The 16,255-nt window shown below is 38.8% G+C and overlaps 1 protein-coding gene across 1 annotated transcript in view; it reads right to left on the reverse strand.

Annotated features, from left to right (window-relative positions):
• The window catches only part of LOC142144421 (plasminogen-like), a 104,861-nt gene that overhangs the window by 73,323 nt on the left and 15,283 nt on the right, over positions 1-16,255 (reverse strand). Inside the window, exons 4-7 of the mRNA XM_075203262.1 lie at positions 13,370-13,484; positions 5,208-5,347; positions 4,777-4,897; positions 1,221-1,339 (exon numbers count right to left, since the gene is read on the reverse strand). Coding sequence (XP_075059363.1) covers positions 1,221-1,339; positions 4,777-4,897; positions 5,208-5,347; positions 13,370-13,484 — 495 coding nt within the window. The remainder of the gene's footprint in view (positions 1-1,220; positions 1,340-4,776; positions 4,898-5,207; positions 5,348-13,369; positions 13,485-16,255) is intronic.

Genomic DNA, 16,255 nt, shown 5'->3' on the forward strand with positions numbered 1-16,255 from the left:
CCTGGGCTCTATAAATAATAACTGATACTACATGACAGTCAATGCAAACATTGGTTTTAATAAATGGGTAAAAAGGAGCACTAGCCATGTGTCCACTAATGGATTCTTGATAGGAGAGTGTAACAGTCCGGAGACTGAAGAGGAATCCAGTGGCAAGAAGGCAGACAGGTCACAATAGGATTATATAATAAAGAATGGTCAACAGTAGCTGGGTTCGGTACACAATAAGTCAAGAAGGCAAAGGGTTCAGGCAGTGGGGTAGTTGAGGACAATCCGAGGTTGGTACACGAGTAGTAGATCACTGGAGGCAGAATATAGGAACAGTAACTAGATTACTGGCAAGAGTACAATAATTTGGCTAGGAAGACAGGAACAGGACAGGTTTTTATAGGAAGTCAAGGGGAGGAGCTAGAACATGCTGGAACATTAGAAGATCAGTGAAACTGAGCTACAACACAGAGTAAAGGCAAGGAGCTGTCCAGCAGCTGAATTGCTCTGCTCAGTCAGCAGAGCAACAGTCCTCAGAAGCAGAAGCCCTGAGGTTGAAACCTGACATAGAAAATCCAAAGAGCTTCTACTTTAGTCCAAGGTATATTAAGATGATAATAGACTTCTTGTTTCAGAGACTGAAGTCAAGAGAGTTGCTTGACCAAAACGGCCGTAAGATTTCCCAACATATATAAAAAGAGCAAAAGTACTAACCCTAATGCAATAGTCTTAAACCTAAACCTTGCATAGCTTTAACATTAGACCCTGTTCTAGATCTGAATCTGCACCAAACTTAAATTCTAAAGCTAAAATTAGGCTAAGCCATAATCCTATTGTATGTCCTTTATGTGCACCCCACTCAAGGTTTCAATAATTACAAATCATATTAGTGCTCTTGCCTCAAAAATTCCAAAAATCTAAGAAACCCCACACCTTTTACTTCAGGTTAATAATAATCTTTCACAGCAGTCCTGGAATGGTCTATGTGTCCTATTTTTCATGTTACATAGATGTACTCAAGCACTTAGTATGTGCACTGGCATTGAGGTAAACACATTCCTTTACTGAATGTATTTTGACAAACAAATTTCAGTCCTATTATGTAAATTATTGAATGCTTCACGTACATCAAAAATTACAATTGAATCCATACAATAATAATGTCTAAATCGAAGACAGTGTGGTAGTGTTAGTATCATGACTAGTAAATGTAACAAATGATCAGTACTCACTACAGCGTGGAATATCGCAGTGTTCCCAACGAGTTTTTGGATCAGTAGTAAAGCACCATGGCCGTGGTTCTCCGTCTGGATTGCGGCAATAATTATTTTTGAGATTTTTTTCAGAAATGCTGAAATTGCAGATTCACATATTACTCATTACTATATTTTGGGGAATATATAAATTAACCTTTGCATTCAAATGCATAGTGCCATATACAGTCAGACACCAGACAGCCACCCTATCAGTGTATACATAAAATGTCTTGAAGCCATCCAAATAGCATTTATTGTGTTGAAATAAGCTGCAGCAGCAGCAGCAGCAGCTATTTATAAAAGAACTTTGCCATCTACCATTCACACAATATATAAGAAATATATTGTTTTAATCCAGTGCTGATGTAAAACAGAACAAAACAGCTAAACATCTAGTTGGAGGAAGCATTTGGCAAATGTTACATTTACATTTGGGAATCAAGGGCAAGTCCTTTTGGGTAAGTGGGATTTTAACTCTGCCTTTCACTAAAAATATGAATATTCTACATACATATTCTACTAATACTACACACAGTATATATGGTCAATATTATAAATACATCCTGCTCTGTATAAGTCTAGAAAACATGCTGCTTACAAAAAGGAGTCAGTTTAAGTGCTGTCCAGTAATGTCTGGTCTTGAGGGAAGATTCTGGGCACCTGTAATCCCACTCTGCGCTTGGGGAATAATGTACCATTAATTATTTGCAAAAGTTCATGGAATTTAGATCCCTCATATGCGCCAGGCCTCCTGGTTTGAGTAGAAAACATGCCTATTCTTGAGTCCGCACATTAAAAATACATCAGTGATGTATGTTGTATTTGCAATTTTGTATCCCTTAGTCTCCAGTTTATTATTGACTATAATCACTTTAAATGTACTCATGAATTGGCAGGATACAAAACACAAAACAATAACATACAGTATATGGTAACTGCTCACTCAAAGTCAATCAGATCACTGAAAAGATTTAAGGGCATCTTTCAATAATATCCTTAATTTTCTGTTTGTAACATTTTTTTAACATACATTAGGAATTGATGTTAGTTTGCCTATAAAGTGGATGGGTTTAGTACTGTAATGTCCTATAATGTATAGATCTCATTTAAAGTTTGTCGCATTTTGCATTTCAAACGTACATGTAAAGATTCTGTTGCAAGAAAAAGATTACTTACCTGTGTATCACTAAGAAAAAATAAAATACCTATGTCTGTGAAGAATACCCATAAAATATGTATAAAATGTATAATGTATAAAATTCAATATACATCTGGTCAGCAGCACTTTATCTTATCACACTGCCATGTTACTATATAAAATATGTATTATAATATACGTCTATATCTGGTCAAAGAACGCTAATAAAATTAGCGATCAGTATTCATTACCGAAATAGGCAAGAATACAATTTGCACAATATTTCTTATGTAAATGAAGCAACTTGTCCCTCAAAGTGATATAATTTAAACAAGGATAATTAATATCACTTTTTCACAGAGTTCCAATAGACAAATCAGCTTCAGCGAGTAACTATATGATTATTTTACCTTAAAGATATGTTCTAAGTGGAACTTCTTACTAAGTGAATATGTGATTCTTTTTTGATTAGATGACAATCGTTTTAGGTGTTCAGAAAATAATGCCACAGTGTGTAAAATCTTATCCCAGCCTAGACATGACACCAATGAATTAAGCATTATTAACTAGAGGGGTCAATGCACAAGCAGTCAATTTGAAGTGACATCCAGTTTCATCAACATCATCATTGCATAACCTTATACAAGATATCCAGTACACGCAAAAGATAAACCTCATAAATGGCATATCTGAAGATGTGTCCAAGTCTTATTATGTTGCATCTCAAGAGAGTGTGCTACACTTATGTGAACACACCCTTACTGTACCCAACTTAGATACACATAAATCTAGATAGAGATGTATTTTAAGTGGTGGAACTATAGCTGTTGCAAGGGGTGTGACGGTTATTGGGCTGAAATATAGAGGGGGAAAGGTGATGCCGTTCATCAGTTAAGCTGATCTCTGGTTTTGGGCTTCAATGCGCAGAAGAGCAGAGCGGGGACTGACAGTTGGGATGGAAATGCTTCAACACCCCTTCCCAAATTTTGAAAGGGGGTCCTGGCAGATGCATGTTATGTCACTGCTTACTTAATTATTAATTAAGCACTTTTTGGAATTCTTATGCAGCTAGACCTCATATAAATCTGTTACAACCATATCCAGTGAAGAGAATAATTTTGTCATTTTGAATTGTTTTGTGGCTTATTGACTGGGAAGATTTAATATTATTTGTGTAATTTGTTTTTGTATGCAAACAGCTTTCTCTCTTTGGGGCATGTTTGGTTAAATGTGCTTTCTTTAACCCATTTCAGTCAATCAATTGTAAAATTTTGTAATAGTTGTTTTTCTATCTTAAAAAAATAAAAGCATGCATTAAATTAGTTGCTATGGGTTACAGCATGCTTATGTACATTATTTTATTTGATTAAATTATTTGTGTGGTGCAACTGGAGTATCACAAATTCAAGTGAATTAAAGAGATCAACAGGCAAAGCTACTGTATTTGGAATTTAAACTACTACTTGATCATACATACTTTAAGGCTAAGTTCACATCTGTCAAAAACACATATAGAACATATATCAAGGTGGTGGAGCACATCCTATCTATACTCCGTTCATTAAATTAACATGTTTACATTGATTGTATAGCAAGATTGCCAACAGTCAGTACATTTACTGACAACCAGTCGAAAAGAAGTATTGCAGTCATAGGTTTCAGATTGTGTAGGGTTATGAACCTGTTATTTAGAAATCTTTAATTTTGCTGTTCTTGCTTATGCTGGTTTAGCTTTCAATTCTGAACACATTTTGACATACCATAATCATGTGTCAATAAAAAAATAATGGCTATCAGGAATTTTGCTATAAAATAATTTCAAGGCAACACTGTTGCTTAGGGTGCTGTGTCCACACAAAACGTTGTATCCTTTATTCATTTTTCAGATTAATAAAATAAATTCCTGAAAAATGCTTCAAAAACGCATTTCATTTTTTATTTATTTTAGTTAAAATAAAGACAAGTGATTAAAATATTTTTATTGAGAACTATGGGCCTGATTCATTAAGGATCTTAACTGAAGAAACTTCTTATTTCAGTCTCCTGGACAAAACCATGGTACAATGCAAGGGGTGCAAATTAGTATTCTGTTTTGCACATAAGTTAAATACTGACTGTTTTTTTATGTAGCACACAAATATCAACTTTACATTTCAGTGTACAAATAAGCTAGCAAGTATTTGTGTGCTACATGAAAAAGCAGTCAGTATTTAACTTATGTGCAAAACAGAACACTCATTTGCACCCCTTGCATTGTAACATGGTTTTGTCCAGGAGACTGAAATAAGAAGTTTCTTCAGTTAAGATCCTTAATGAATCAGGCCCTATATTCCCAAACTATTTGGTCAAACAGTGTTTTTTGAAAAATACATGTATTATCACTGGCTATCTTACCTTGAAGGGTTAAAACCATGAGAATGAGGGGTTTGTGAATCCCAATTTTGACACTCGATGCCAGATTTTGTCTTCGAAATTTGGCCTGTATAATTTTCTCCAATGCAATGAAAGCAGTCTTCTGCAAGAATTACGTTTAAATCTTGGTTATCCACATACAATGTACTATGTATGTTCCCTAGGTTTCTTATCTACATGCTGCTAGTTTAAACCAACTAAGAACAGATGTTATGTTTTTTCTGATATTAGATAAAACCTGAACTTTTGTGAGGTTTTATCTGGGAAATCAGATTGAGTAACGTGGGTTAGTTTCCCAATCTCTAAGCCTATCTATTCCAGCTGACTGTCTTACTGATTATTATTTCTGCAAAATTGATTGTACGCATATGTTATTATTTGTTATATATTTAAAGCTATAAGCTTATTCTGACCTTCACATTGTGGAATATTACAAAATTCAAATCGAGTTGAGGGATCCGTCGTATAACACCAAGGCCCATTTTCATCTCCGTCTGGATTTCTACAAAAATTTGACTCTAGTCCAGCATTTGGGAACTTTTCAGGTGTAAGGCTGCAAAAGAAAATAACTGCATCACTACAAACATCATCTGTAATTACTCCAATGTTCAAAGCAAATAATACAGCACTTTAAAAGAGGTGACTTAAAGAGTATGAAACATCTCTGTTGTAAGTCACTTATGCATATGCTAATACATTATGGGCCCTATTCATATTCAGACGCAAACCTACATGCAACTTGCGTTAAAAAAACAACAACAAAATTGAATGTAGTTCCATCCGTATTCAAATACAAGCGGATCTCAAGATACGTTTCCATTTTAATCTGGGTATAAGTATGCTATGGCTAAACGTTATTGCTGTATGTAGACAGACAGAACCGAGTGCAGGATATACCTATACATATATGCAATACAGAGTCCTAACAGAACGAATGCACAAAATTATTTTGTAAAATAAATGAACAACTCTTAACACTATAATCATTAAACAAATATCTGTAAAAAAATTGTTTCTATTTTTTTCTTTTTATATAGCAAATACATAAATCAGAATGTTCTTAATATGTACTATACATTAGAGATGCTCACTGACCCCCGTGTTTTGGTTTTGGCTTTGGTTTTGGATCTGGATTACCGTCGTGTTTTGGTTTTGCCAAACCGCCCTTGCGTGTTTTGGTTTTGGTTTTGTTTTGCAATTTTGTTTAAAAATCAATGTTTTTGGGCATAAAAAAACCTAATTTAGTGCTCCACCTGTTTCTTGGATAAGTAAGGTAATTCTAAAGCTAATAAATTAGGAAGAAAACAGTTTAATCCCTGGTAGGCCGTCCTTAATTCTGCACAGAAACCTGGTTGTCTTCCTCTTCATCTTAGCCTATTGGCAATGCAGCCATCGTCTTTGGGTGTATATTACACCCTCCACTTGTAGTTTATTAGAAAAAAAGCAGCCTGCATAGACTGTAGAATTAGAAAGTATAAATAAATGGACCAAGGTAGTTTGGTGGCTATCTATGCCCCCCCCCCCCCCGCCCTCCACTTTTAGTTGAATAGAATAAAAGCAGCCTGCATAGACTGTAGAATTATAAAGTAAAAATAAATGGACCAAGGCAGTTTGGTATCTGTCTGCATCAGCCCCCCCTCCATCCACTTGTAGCAAAATAGAACAAAAGCAGCCTGCATAGACTGTAGAACTAGAATATAAAAAGAAATGGACAAAGGCAGTTTGGTATCTGTCTGCATCAGCCCCCCCATCCACTTGTAGTAAAATAGAACAAAAGCAGCCTGCATAGACTGTAGGCAGGGGCGGGCTGGCCCGGGAGGCAAGGGGGCAGCCCCCCTAGGCCACTCAGTCAGACCGCTATTAGGGCCGTGGGGTAGGCCGGCCGGCCGCCCCCTGGATGCAACATACCACATTTTTACCCACGGCCGCATCACATGACAGGCGATGCAGCCATCTGTGTGCCCCCCCCGGGCTTCCCTCTCCCAGCCTGTGCCTGACTGTAGAACTAAAATATAAAAAGAAATGGACAAAGGCAGTTTGGTATCTGTCAGCATCAGCCCCCCCCCCCCATCCACTTGTAGTAAAATAGAACAAAAGCAGCCTGCATAGATAGTAGAATTAGAAAGTAAAAATAAATGGACCAATGCAGTTTGGTATCTGTCTGCATCAGCTCCCCTCCATCCACTTGTAGTAAAATAGAAAAAAGCAGCCTGCATAGATAGTAGAATTAGAAAGTAAAAATAAATGGACCAAGGTAGTTTGGTATCTGTCTGCATCAGCCCCCCCCATCCACTTGTAGTAAAATAGAACAAAAGCAGCCTGCATAGACTGTAGAACTAGAATATAAAAAGAAATGGACAAAGGCAGTTTGGTATCTGTCTGCATCAGATCCCATCTCCACTAGGAGTAAAATAGAAAACTATTCAGCCGTTATATAATCTAGAATATAAATAGAAATTGAGAAAGGCAATTTGGTATCTGTCTGCATCATAATCATCAACATCATCATTAGCGCCCTCGTCGCCTACACAAATCTCCCCCTCTTCTAATTCCAAAGTGGCATCCTCAATTTGTTTATCACTGGCTATACTCGGGCTGTTCAGGCACACATCAGCAGAACTGCTGAAAGGGTCCCTCTTTATGGGTACACTAACAGAATGCTCACGATTAGACATCTCACTGTTCGATGGACTCTCCACAGGGATTGGTGTCATTTGTGATTCAGAGCAAACATTATCCTCTAATGCCTTACTGTTATCTTGCAGCTCGGCTTTGAGGCGTAACAGTAGTTGTGCACCACTTGTAGGCTCGGTAACATTTTTTGATCTGGCACTAATAGACAAAGGTGAAGGCCTCATTCTCTCTTTGCCACTGCGTGTGTAGAATGGCATGCTGGCAATTTTTTTTTTATCTGCACTTAACTTTTCCTCAGTTACACTTCTTTTTCGCTTCAACACAGTAAAAAAAAATTTGGTGTGTGTTTTTTTGACTGATTTCAAAAGACTGTGTAGTTTGACATCGCCTTTCCCAGATGACATACTGGGAACACTACCATCAGGACTGGTGACAGAACCTGGTTGCTGATTCTGCTCATATGTGGACTGCTTTGAATCCATTACGAACCCAAAGCTCGTAATGGATGGTGCTACAAATTGTTTTAGATACTGCTGACAAATATGACTTTTGACAGCCAGAAAAATTCATGCAAAAGAATGGGGGACACCCCAAAAGCACTTCGGAGTGCTAAATATTATTTTTTTGGACTGCTGACAAACAGGACATTTGACAGTAATAAATATTAATGCAAAAGAATATTTTTACCTGCCCTGCAGCTGGTGCAAATGATGCAGCTAAAAAACATACTTAAGAGAAACCCAGGACTTGAATTGGCATGTTTTACTGTATATTGCCTATGTTCATCCTTCCCTCTCCTCCTCTGTTCCACCCTTCAAGTTATAGGCAGTAGTATTTGTCATTTGTGTTCAGAGATGAATTGCATGTAATTGCGTTTATTGGTGCAAGATCCATTTCTGAGCAAAGAGACTTACGCCTGAAGATGAATCAGGCCCCATGTGTTTGTAAATAATATGTGGTACTGATAAGACATGTAATTTACTAAATTAAATACAATGTGGACTGTTCATCAAGTTATCTGCAACTTTTTCTTGACATTGAGATGCTAGACATGAGATAGGAAATCTAAATGATATAGAACAACATGTGATTGGTAAGCGACTTTCATCCAATCATGTGTTCTCTTCTTAGTCCTTTAACTCACCATTCTTTTCATTTTTCTCACCATTGTATACCACAATCACCTTTAAAACTGAAAGCTGTTCTTTTCACTATTGCTCAGATTATCAAATACTAATAATAATAATAATAATAATAATAATAATAAAGATAATAATAATGTTTACTGCTTTATATCATAAACAAAACACAAATATGGGTTCTGAAGAAAACTATATTCCTGATGGCAGATACAATACAAAAAGTTCTTCATTATTGTGTAGATGTGCTTGAAGAGAAAACTAAATCTAAACATAGAAGTCACCTAATATTAAAAAAAGCTACAATAAACATTCATACTTAAATGTTTCAGGAATTTATGCACATATAGTTTTTTTTTAGATATTAAACATTTATTCACATCAGACTTTCTATCTTTATTGAAAACCAGTCAGCCTCTGAAACCCACACACGCAAATGTGAATGTTATTATTACCTCTTTTATATAAGGTGACTTGCTATTTATTATTATTAGTCTTTTAAGATGAAATCTGTGACGTCTGGAAAGAAAATTGATTTGACCAGCTCAGACATAGCGGACATTGCAACTATCAGTGTTATTGTTCAATAGTATGTGCTCATAACCAGTCAGACATTTCTTTATGGACTACATGGGAGTACCTACCATGCAGCCAGAAGGAACATTACATCAGTAAACCAATTACGAAAATTTTACTCTCATGAAAACTATTACTCCTAGAATATAGTTTGCTCAAAATTATTTTACTGATATTCTGGAATATTAACTTGGCTTTAAAGTTGCCTTCAGACAATAAAAATGTATTTGTTTGTATGTATGTGACCCTGATGCAGTTTTGTGCTGCCCTCTGCAAGATGATTCACATAGGGGTACATGTTATCCCATCTTGGCATGCCTGTGTTCTATTCCATCACTCAGTCAAGGGCTTTTGCACCACACACATAGTACTGAAAATAATCATTTTAAGTATATCAAATGCTCCAATTATTAGGAACTACCTAGCAGGTCTTACCAAGATTGGATTCCACAGAATGCCTACCTCTACAGTATGTGAGGTAATTCTTTGCTCCTTTTATCTGCCTTCTGTGTCTGGTGCTTAAGAGTAACCCACAGGGATGATAATGGTGCTGGAAGTGCGACAACTGATGCAGTGCTGACTGGATTCACATCATCAAACATAGGGACTGTGCAGCTGTTAGGGCAATTGTTGTAGCATACCAAGCAACACTGGTAAGCAGGGGCAAACACAGGATTTCTAGAGGTTGGTTACCATGCCACATCACCAGAGTGGGCATGACCAGCATGCAAGGGGTGTGGATAGAGTTTTAGATAAAAACACAAGTAATGCAGCGTACATTTTTGTTAGGTGCAGCCGCCCCCCCATTCATGAGCAAGGCAAAGTGCAGTGAACCTGACTGTCCCTGACTGAGTGACATATTTACCCTAAATCATGTCCTGCTCTCTACTCATTTCTTGCAGGTTTTACTAAATGAAATGTTGGGCTCTATTTGGAAAAATATAGGTACAGGAAATATAGAAAGAGACAGCCAGTCCCTGCGTCAAAAGAATAGCATCCATGTTTAATTGTTAGGCTTCCCCCTGCAACCAGCCCTGATATTAAATAAAGAGCATTCACATATAAAGAATAGACCTTTATCCTGCAACAGCCCATAAAATATGTTAATAGCATTTACATTTAATAAATAGACCTATATCCCATAACCAGCACTGGCATTAAATAATTAGTATTCACATTTAATAATTAGCTCTCCTTGTCCTCAAATTCAGCCCCACATTTGAATATTAGCCCCTGAATCACCTCAGCTTTAAAGGTTCCATCATTGCATATTCCATGACCCACTATTAAATTAAATAGCCCCCACCATCAAATAAATAGCCCCACCATTACCCTACAAATAAATTAATAGCCTCTAACCTCACCCCACCATTAAATTAATAGTGCACCCCCACCGCATTTTATTAAAAGTCTCTTCTGTCTGCCTCTCTTGCTCTCTGCACAAGTGGGATGGTGTGCATGTCATGTGGTGCAGGAAGATAGGTGGAGGCAGCAAACACATTGCTGAAGGTAGGAGAGGAACGGGTCAGAATTATCCATCGACGGATGATCTCGGGAAGTGGGGGCATACAGCGGGAACAATACAATGCACCACGACCACGCCATACCATGGGAAGAGAGGTTTCCAGGCAACAGTAAACATCCCCTAAGTGCGTCCGTTGAGGAAAACCAGTCAGGAGCTGGCAGGGTTGCACTGGCTCTATAAGGAGTTTGTGACTTGTGACAAGGGTAAAAATACTATTAAATTAGCCTTCATCATCTTCAGGTCTCCAGGGGTATTGTCTGCACTCAAATAGTTCTGCCTCTGAAGTGAAGGGAAAATTTGTTTAAAAAATTGACCTTTAGAAAGTATTACAGATCCACCAAGTTGAGATAAATGCCTATAGTAAGTAATCTGCAAAGCTTTGATGAATATTAGAAAAGAAGCTGTAAATCAAAGGAACTCATTTTCAAAACTCCACTGTTTTTACATCAATGTCACTAGATCACGGTGCAGGTACCAGGGGCGGATCTAGAAAATGTTTGTACCCCGGGCGATTTAGGGGGGGGGGGGCGATTTAGGCCCCACCCCCTTTCTGACTTCTGAGGCTGCCGGCGGCTGTACACTATGTGCAGGTCCGCTCGGCAGTGACAGTGTGCTGCCCGGCTGCTCTGATTGTGTTTTAAACACAATCAGAGCAGCCGGCAGCACACTGTCACTGCCGAACGGACCTGCACATAGTGTGCAGCCGCCGGCAGCAAGCCCCCGCCATTGGCGGGTACTAAGTCCTCAGAAAATAGCTCCTTCAAACCAGAAGTGTAGCTAGAGGTGCAGAGAGATGGGACCATCTAGATGTGTAAAAGTCACATGAAAAGTCTAACCTTTGATAGGGCCAACACTCTCATTCAATAAAACATTTCCATATTTCTCCTAAAATACTTCTTAGTTCAGATTCCTCTGTGTCATACATTATTGATCAGAATGAGGTGCCCTGTTGTGCTTTAAGTTTTTAATTGGATAAAGGACATCTAGAAATTTGCTTCTTTTCTGAAGTGCAACTTGCAGAAAGAAAATACTGTTAAAATTATAGGCTGACACTTGATCACCACCTGCTCAGAGTTGATTCAGAAATCAAGCCGTTTTGCACAATGAAAATGCCCACGTGTCCCTGTGCTCAGCAAGGAATGTCCCTAAAAATGCATTCTCTGCAACTTTTATCTTATAATCTCAAAGTCTTATTTATGTAATGCTCTGTAAATCTAGGGACATTGGTCCTCAGTACTATGCAAGGAGCACTCTTCATTCTGCCTAACAGCCAGCGCAAACGTCTGCTCCGCTACAAACCACGCCATCTTGCTCCGTAAACCTATCTGCTTTGGAGCATTTCTATTTACACTTGTACAAGTCAAGGGGCATGGAACCACCAAAGGTCATTCATATTCCAAATGATAAACATATCTTACTATGGAAAGCCTCTTTATGTTAAATCACTGAGAGCTCAATTGGTGTCTATGGAGATTTTGTATTTTGTATACCAGTTAAATTAGAAAACCATGTCACCACCTTAACCAGCCTGTCCCTCGTTTCTCACAAAATGTAGATTATAGCAAGTATACTTTTTATAGCCCTGTTTTTGTTCCTCAACTCACCAGAGTACAACTATAGTGTCTAATTACATGTGGATAAAATGACATTGTAGCTCAATGTAAATATGTATATTGCTTATTGTTGATATTGCAGTAAAGCTATTATACATTGTTCTTAAAGTGAAGCCAGGTGGGTTATGGGTAAAGATCAGGTTCCAGGATACAGGTAAGAGAGCTGTAGCTACATTCATTCTCCCCCTCCTTTCTGTACTGGAAGCATGGAACAGCTGGGAACCCTGTGATAGCGCTAAGTAGTGTAAGGGGTTCATTTCAAGATGGGGCTGACTGCTATCCTATCTCTGGAGGTGGGGAAGGCCAATTAGTATCCACTGTCCTCCACAAGAATAGTGCAGACATTTGTCTGGAACCCAGTAGGGGAGCCTCTGTGGAATTACACTTTATCTCCACACCCCCATACAACCCCCCAGTCCAGGACCCACCAATGTTTAAAAGGGAAAGAGCCAGGGGTTCGCCCAAGGAGGGGAATGCACTGTGGAAATTTGAGCCTGGATAAAAGGAGTCAATCGAGGGGAGGAGGGAGATTCTGGGGATTTTGCTGAAAGGTTGCAGGGTAGCTGGTGTTTAGTTTTCATTATCTACCAATGGATTACATCTGCAGCTGAGAGAAATTCATGGGTTTTGGATTCTGCAAATCAGGACAGCCAGATGACTGTAACTCCTTAAGTTAGTGGGGTAAGAGACAGATGATGTGGTAAACCTGCCAGGCATTTCTTTACCGTCTGTATCTTATATTCTAGCGTTGTTTTTATTACAATAAATGTACTGTTGTATTTTTCTAACTGCATTTGCGTGAGTGACTACAGGAGCTATAGAATGCACTGGGTAGGCTTCCCTTGCATAGTAAGGCACCCTTGGGTAGCCAGCCAGTGCGATGTGGGTAGAATTGGGCTAGATAAACCCGGTATCCTCACATCTCTTACTCATAATAATACCTGAGAACATCCAGAGAAATGTTCTCTATCCTGAGTAAAAATTGGTAATTTTGATTAAATTTTGATTAAATAACAAAGTGAATGTATGCCTATATTACAGGGTTTGTCCATTTAAATGTGGAGGATTGCACTTAAATCTTGTCATACTTTGGTTTGTGGGGAGTGGTCGATGTCCAGTCCTGACATGTCTTCCCTGATTTTGTTTTGGATTGTGTTCCCCTGTAGTTCTTTCCATCTCCTTTGATGCAATCTTCGAGGTAGGCTGTAATAAATAATAACATTTAGTTTATGACTAGTTGTAATTAGAGTGCAGTAATAATAATCTGGAAACAAAATAACAAGCGCACATTCCATTTTGTAATAGTCAATAATACTTTAGGGGACATACCCAAAAGTGTATAAATGCAATGTCTGAGTGTTTGCATTTATTTCATTTCTATTCTGTGTCTATAGATATTTTCATTCATACATGCAAAGGTGTGCATTTTATTTGACACTGCCTAATTCATTTCTGAGTAACATGCCTCCCAACATTTGAGATCATGGAATTGAAACAGATGACGTTGTCACATCCCAATAGGGATGATGGAGGACGGGGCCATGCCTCCAAGATGTGCATAGTGCTGTGAAGTACTAGGCTGCCCGTTAGCAACCTCCCATCACCTCCAAACACCCCATACATTGCTGCACTCAACAGTAGCGTGTGGCAGCTGTTTACTGCCGCTATGCTATGCTATGCAGAGTGAACTAAAGATACTTCCCAACTGCACCAACCGCAGGACAAAGATGTCCAAGACTACAATCGGGACAGTTCAGCTGAAATTGAGACAGCTGGGAGCAGTGGTAGTCCTTTTTGTCTGCAATAATCCCGTTAACAGATAGCCCGACATAAATATTCCGAATAGTATCAGCCTGTGGCTGGATCACGTATAAATAACTTATTGTAATAATATATTTAAATTATGACCACAGTGTGCCAATTTATATAATTACAAATGTACTGATTCTTGATACTGTGTATTAGAAATGTACTTACTTTTTTATATTGTGTGTATTTTGGTATAGGAAATGTATTTATTTCTGAGGGGAGGGAATGTGTTTTTTGTTTTAACCTTTCTAAAGTAAATTCCAATTAGGCTAAGTAGATCTTTGTCATCTGTGAGTGACCAACACTTGAATACACAGCAGGGAGTCGTTATCTGTATCCTGCCTGGTTAAAGTAAAAGGAAACCTCTGATTAATGTGATTGAGAATATATTACAGATTGATGTGAATTTTGTTAACTTTGCATTGCATTTAAATCCATGTTTTGGGAAACATATCGCATCCGGATACTAAAAATAACTCAGAAGTGGCGGAGCCATCCCGGATCAGGGGGCTGGTTTACCCCCTGCCAGGATTTGTGTAAGAATGTGTATAAAAAGAGCACTGGTTTGTACTGAAATATATCATTATTGTTCCATCTGACCTTCTGACTACTAGTACCTTTAACCAGTGTGAACTGTCCTTATTAGGACACTTGATATAATAAACATCATTTGCTTCAATATCCTGTTTTGACAACTTCTTCCCTGCTGTAATTCCTGTGACCTGCAGATTAGACCCAATTCTAATCCTTTTCAGGCTGTTCTGAGGTTGGACCCAGCTTTCCACTACAAATGCTATGCCTGCTACCTGCACCTCTGGCAGTGTGATAGGACAGGGGTACCATCCACAGCAACCCTGATCTGAAGGCAAGAGGTCTGTGGTACCAGCCCAGGTGTACCAGCAAGGGAGTACACTAGCAGCGACAGCCACCCAGAAGGATGCGGTTCTGGATGCTGTTAAGGAGTCCAGTGGTGGGAGCAGCTTAAGCCCCTCCTACTGCGGTTAGAGGACACAATATTGGAGAAAGAAAGGGGACAGTGGCAAAGTAAGCCCAGCTGTTTCCAAGCAACAACAGACAGGATGGTCCATCCTGTCACACAGCCCAACAAGGATTAAATATAGACTTACTATATAAATGACATAGAACTTTTCCTACACGCCTGATTACCGTCATGTCTAAAATGTGACTGTGTAAAATCTCTGCATGAAGAAATGACGTGAATTACAATGGCCAGAGTGAGACTGACTGTTTTAAAGTGGCAATGGCTGGCTGGATCCAGCACCTGGATTTCATTATACAGGCGTCGGGTCCGGTCATTGCCGCTTTAAAACTGGCAATCTTACTCTGGCCATTGCAATTCACGTAATTTCTTCATGGAGAGATTTTACAATGGCAAAGTTTTGTATGGGTTACTAATATTTGTCACAAAAATGTATGGGAGTGATACACAAACACACAGCATTACACTTGATTGGCATTATGTTTTCTTTCCAGTCTGTGCAGCACAGGATCTACACCTTGGAAAACAAAGCAACTGTTCACATATTCTTTGTGTTAGCGATCATGTGAGGCTGAGCACCAAGAGTCAAAGGAGTGTGTGCTGAGCCCTGATTGGAGGAGCTGAACACAAGCTCATCTGACGCCTGGTGCTCAACCTCACATGATTGAGGCTGAGAGAATACAGACAGAGCCATGCAGGAAGGCACACCGCTGCTGCACTGTGATTATGAGTATAGATGCTGGACCTGCAGTCTGCTGGTAACTATCAAAGTGCCAGTCTGACAGTACATTATAATTAAGAACTTTTACAGGGCCCCACACCCCACCCCTGGAATCTAGGTTCTTGAGGCCCATTTTTTTAATTAAAAAGGCCTAAAGAATAATCCAGCCATGCCCCATTCTCACCTGCTTTTGCACCTCCAGTCTGCAGCTTAGTTGGTGATGCAGAATCTTTTGTATGCTACATTCTATATTTACTTGCAGGTCCTCCACTGACCTTCAAACCTAAGCAACAGTGTCATATTAACCAAGTGTACATGGTGTATAATGCACATAAGTCAGGGGGGGGGCACCATCTTGACTTATGGGCCCATCCTGTACCAATGAGGCAGGTCTATTGCCTTGTGCCTCCTTGTTCTATCTTTAAACAAACAAAAATGCTTTCT

This window comes from Mixophyes fleayi, chromosome 3, assembly GCF_038048845.1.
Source record: "Mixophyes fleayi isolate aMixFle1 chromosome 3, aMixFle1.hap1, whole genome shotgun sequence".
NCBI classification, from domain to species: domain Eukaryota; kingdom Metazoa; phylum Chordata; class Amphibia; order Anura; family Limnodynastidae; genus Mixophyes; species Mixophyes fleayi.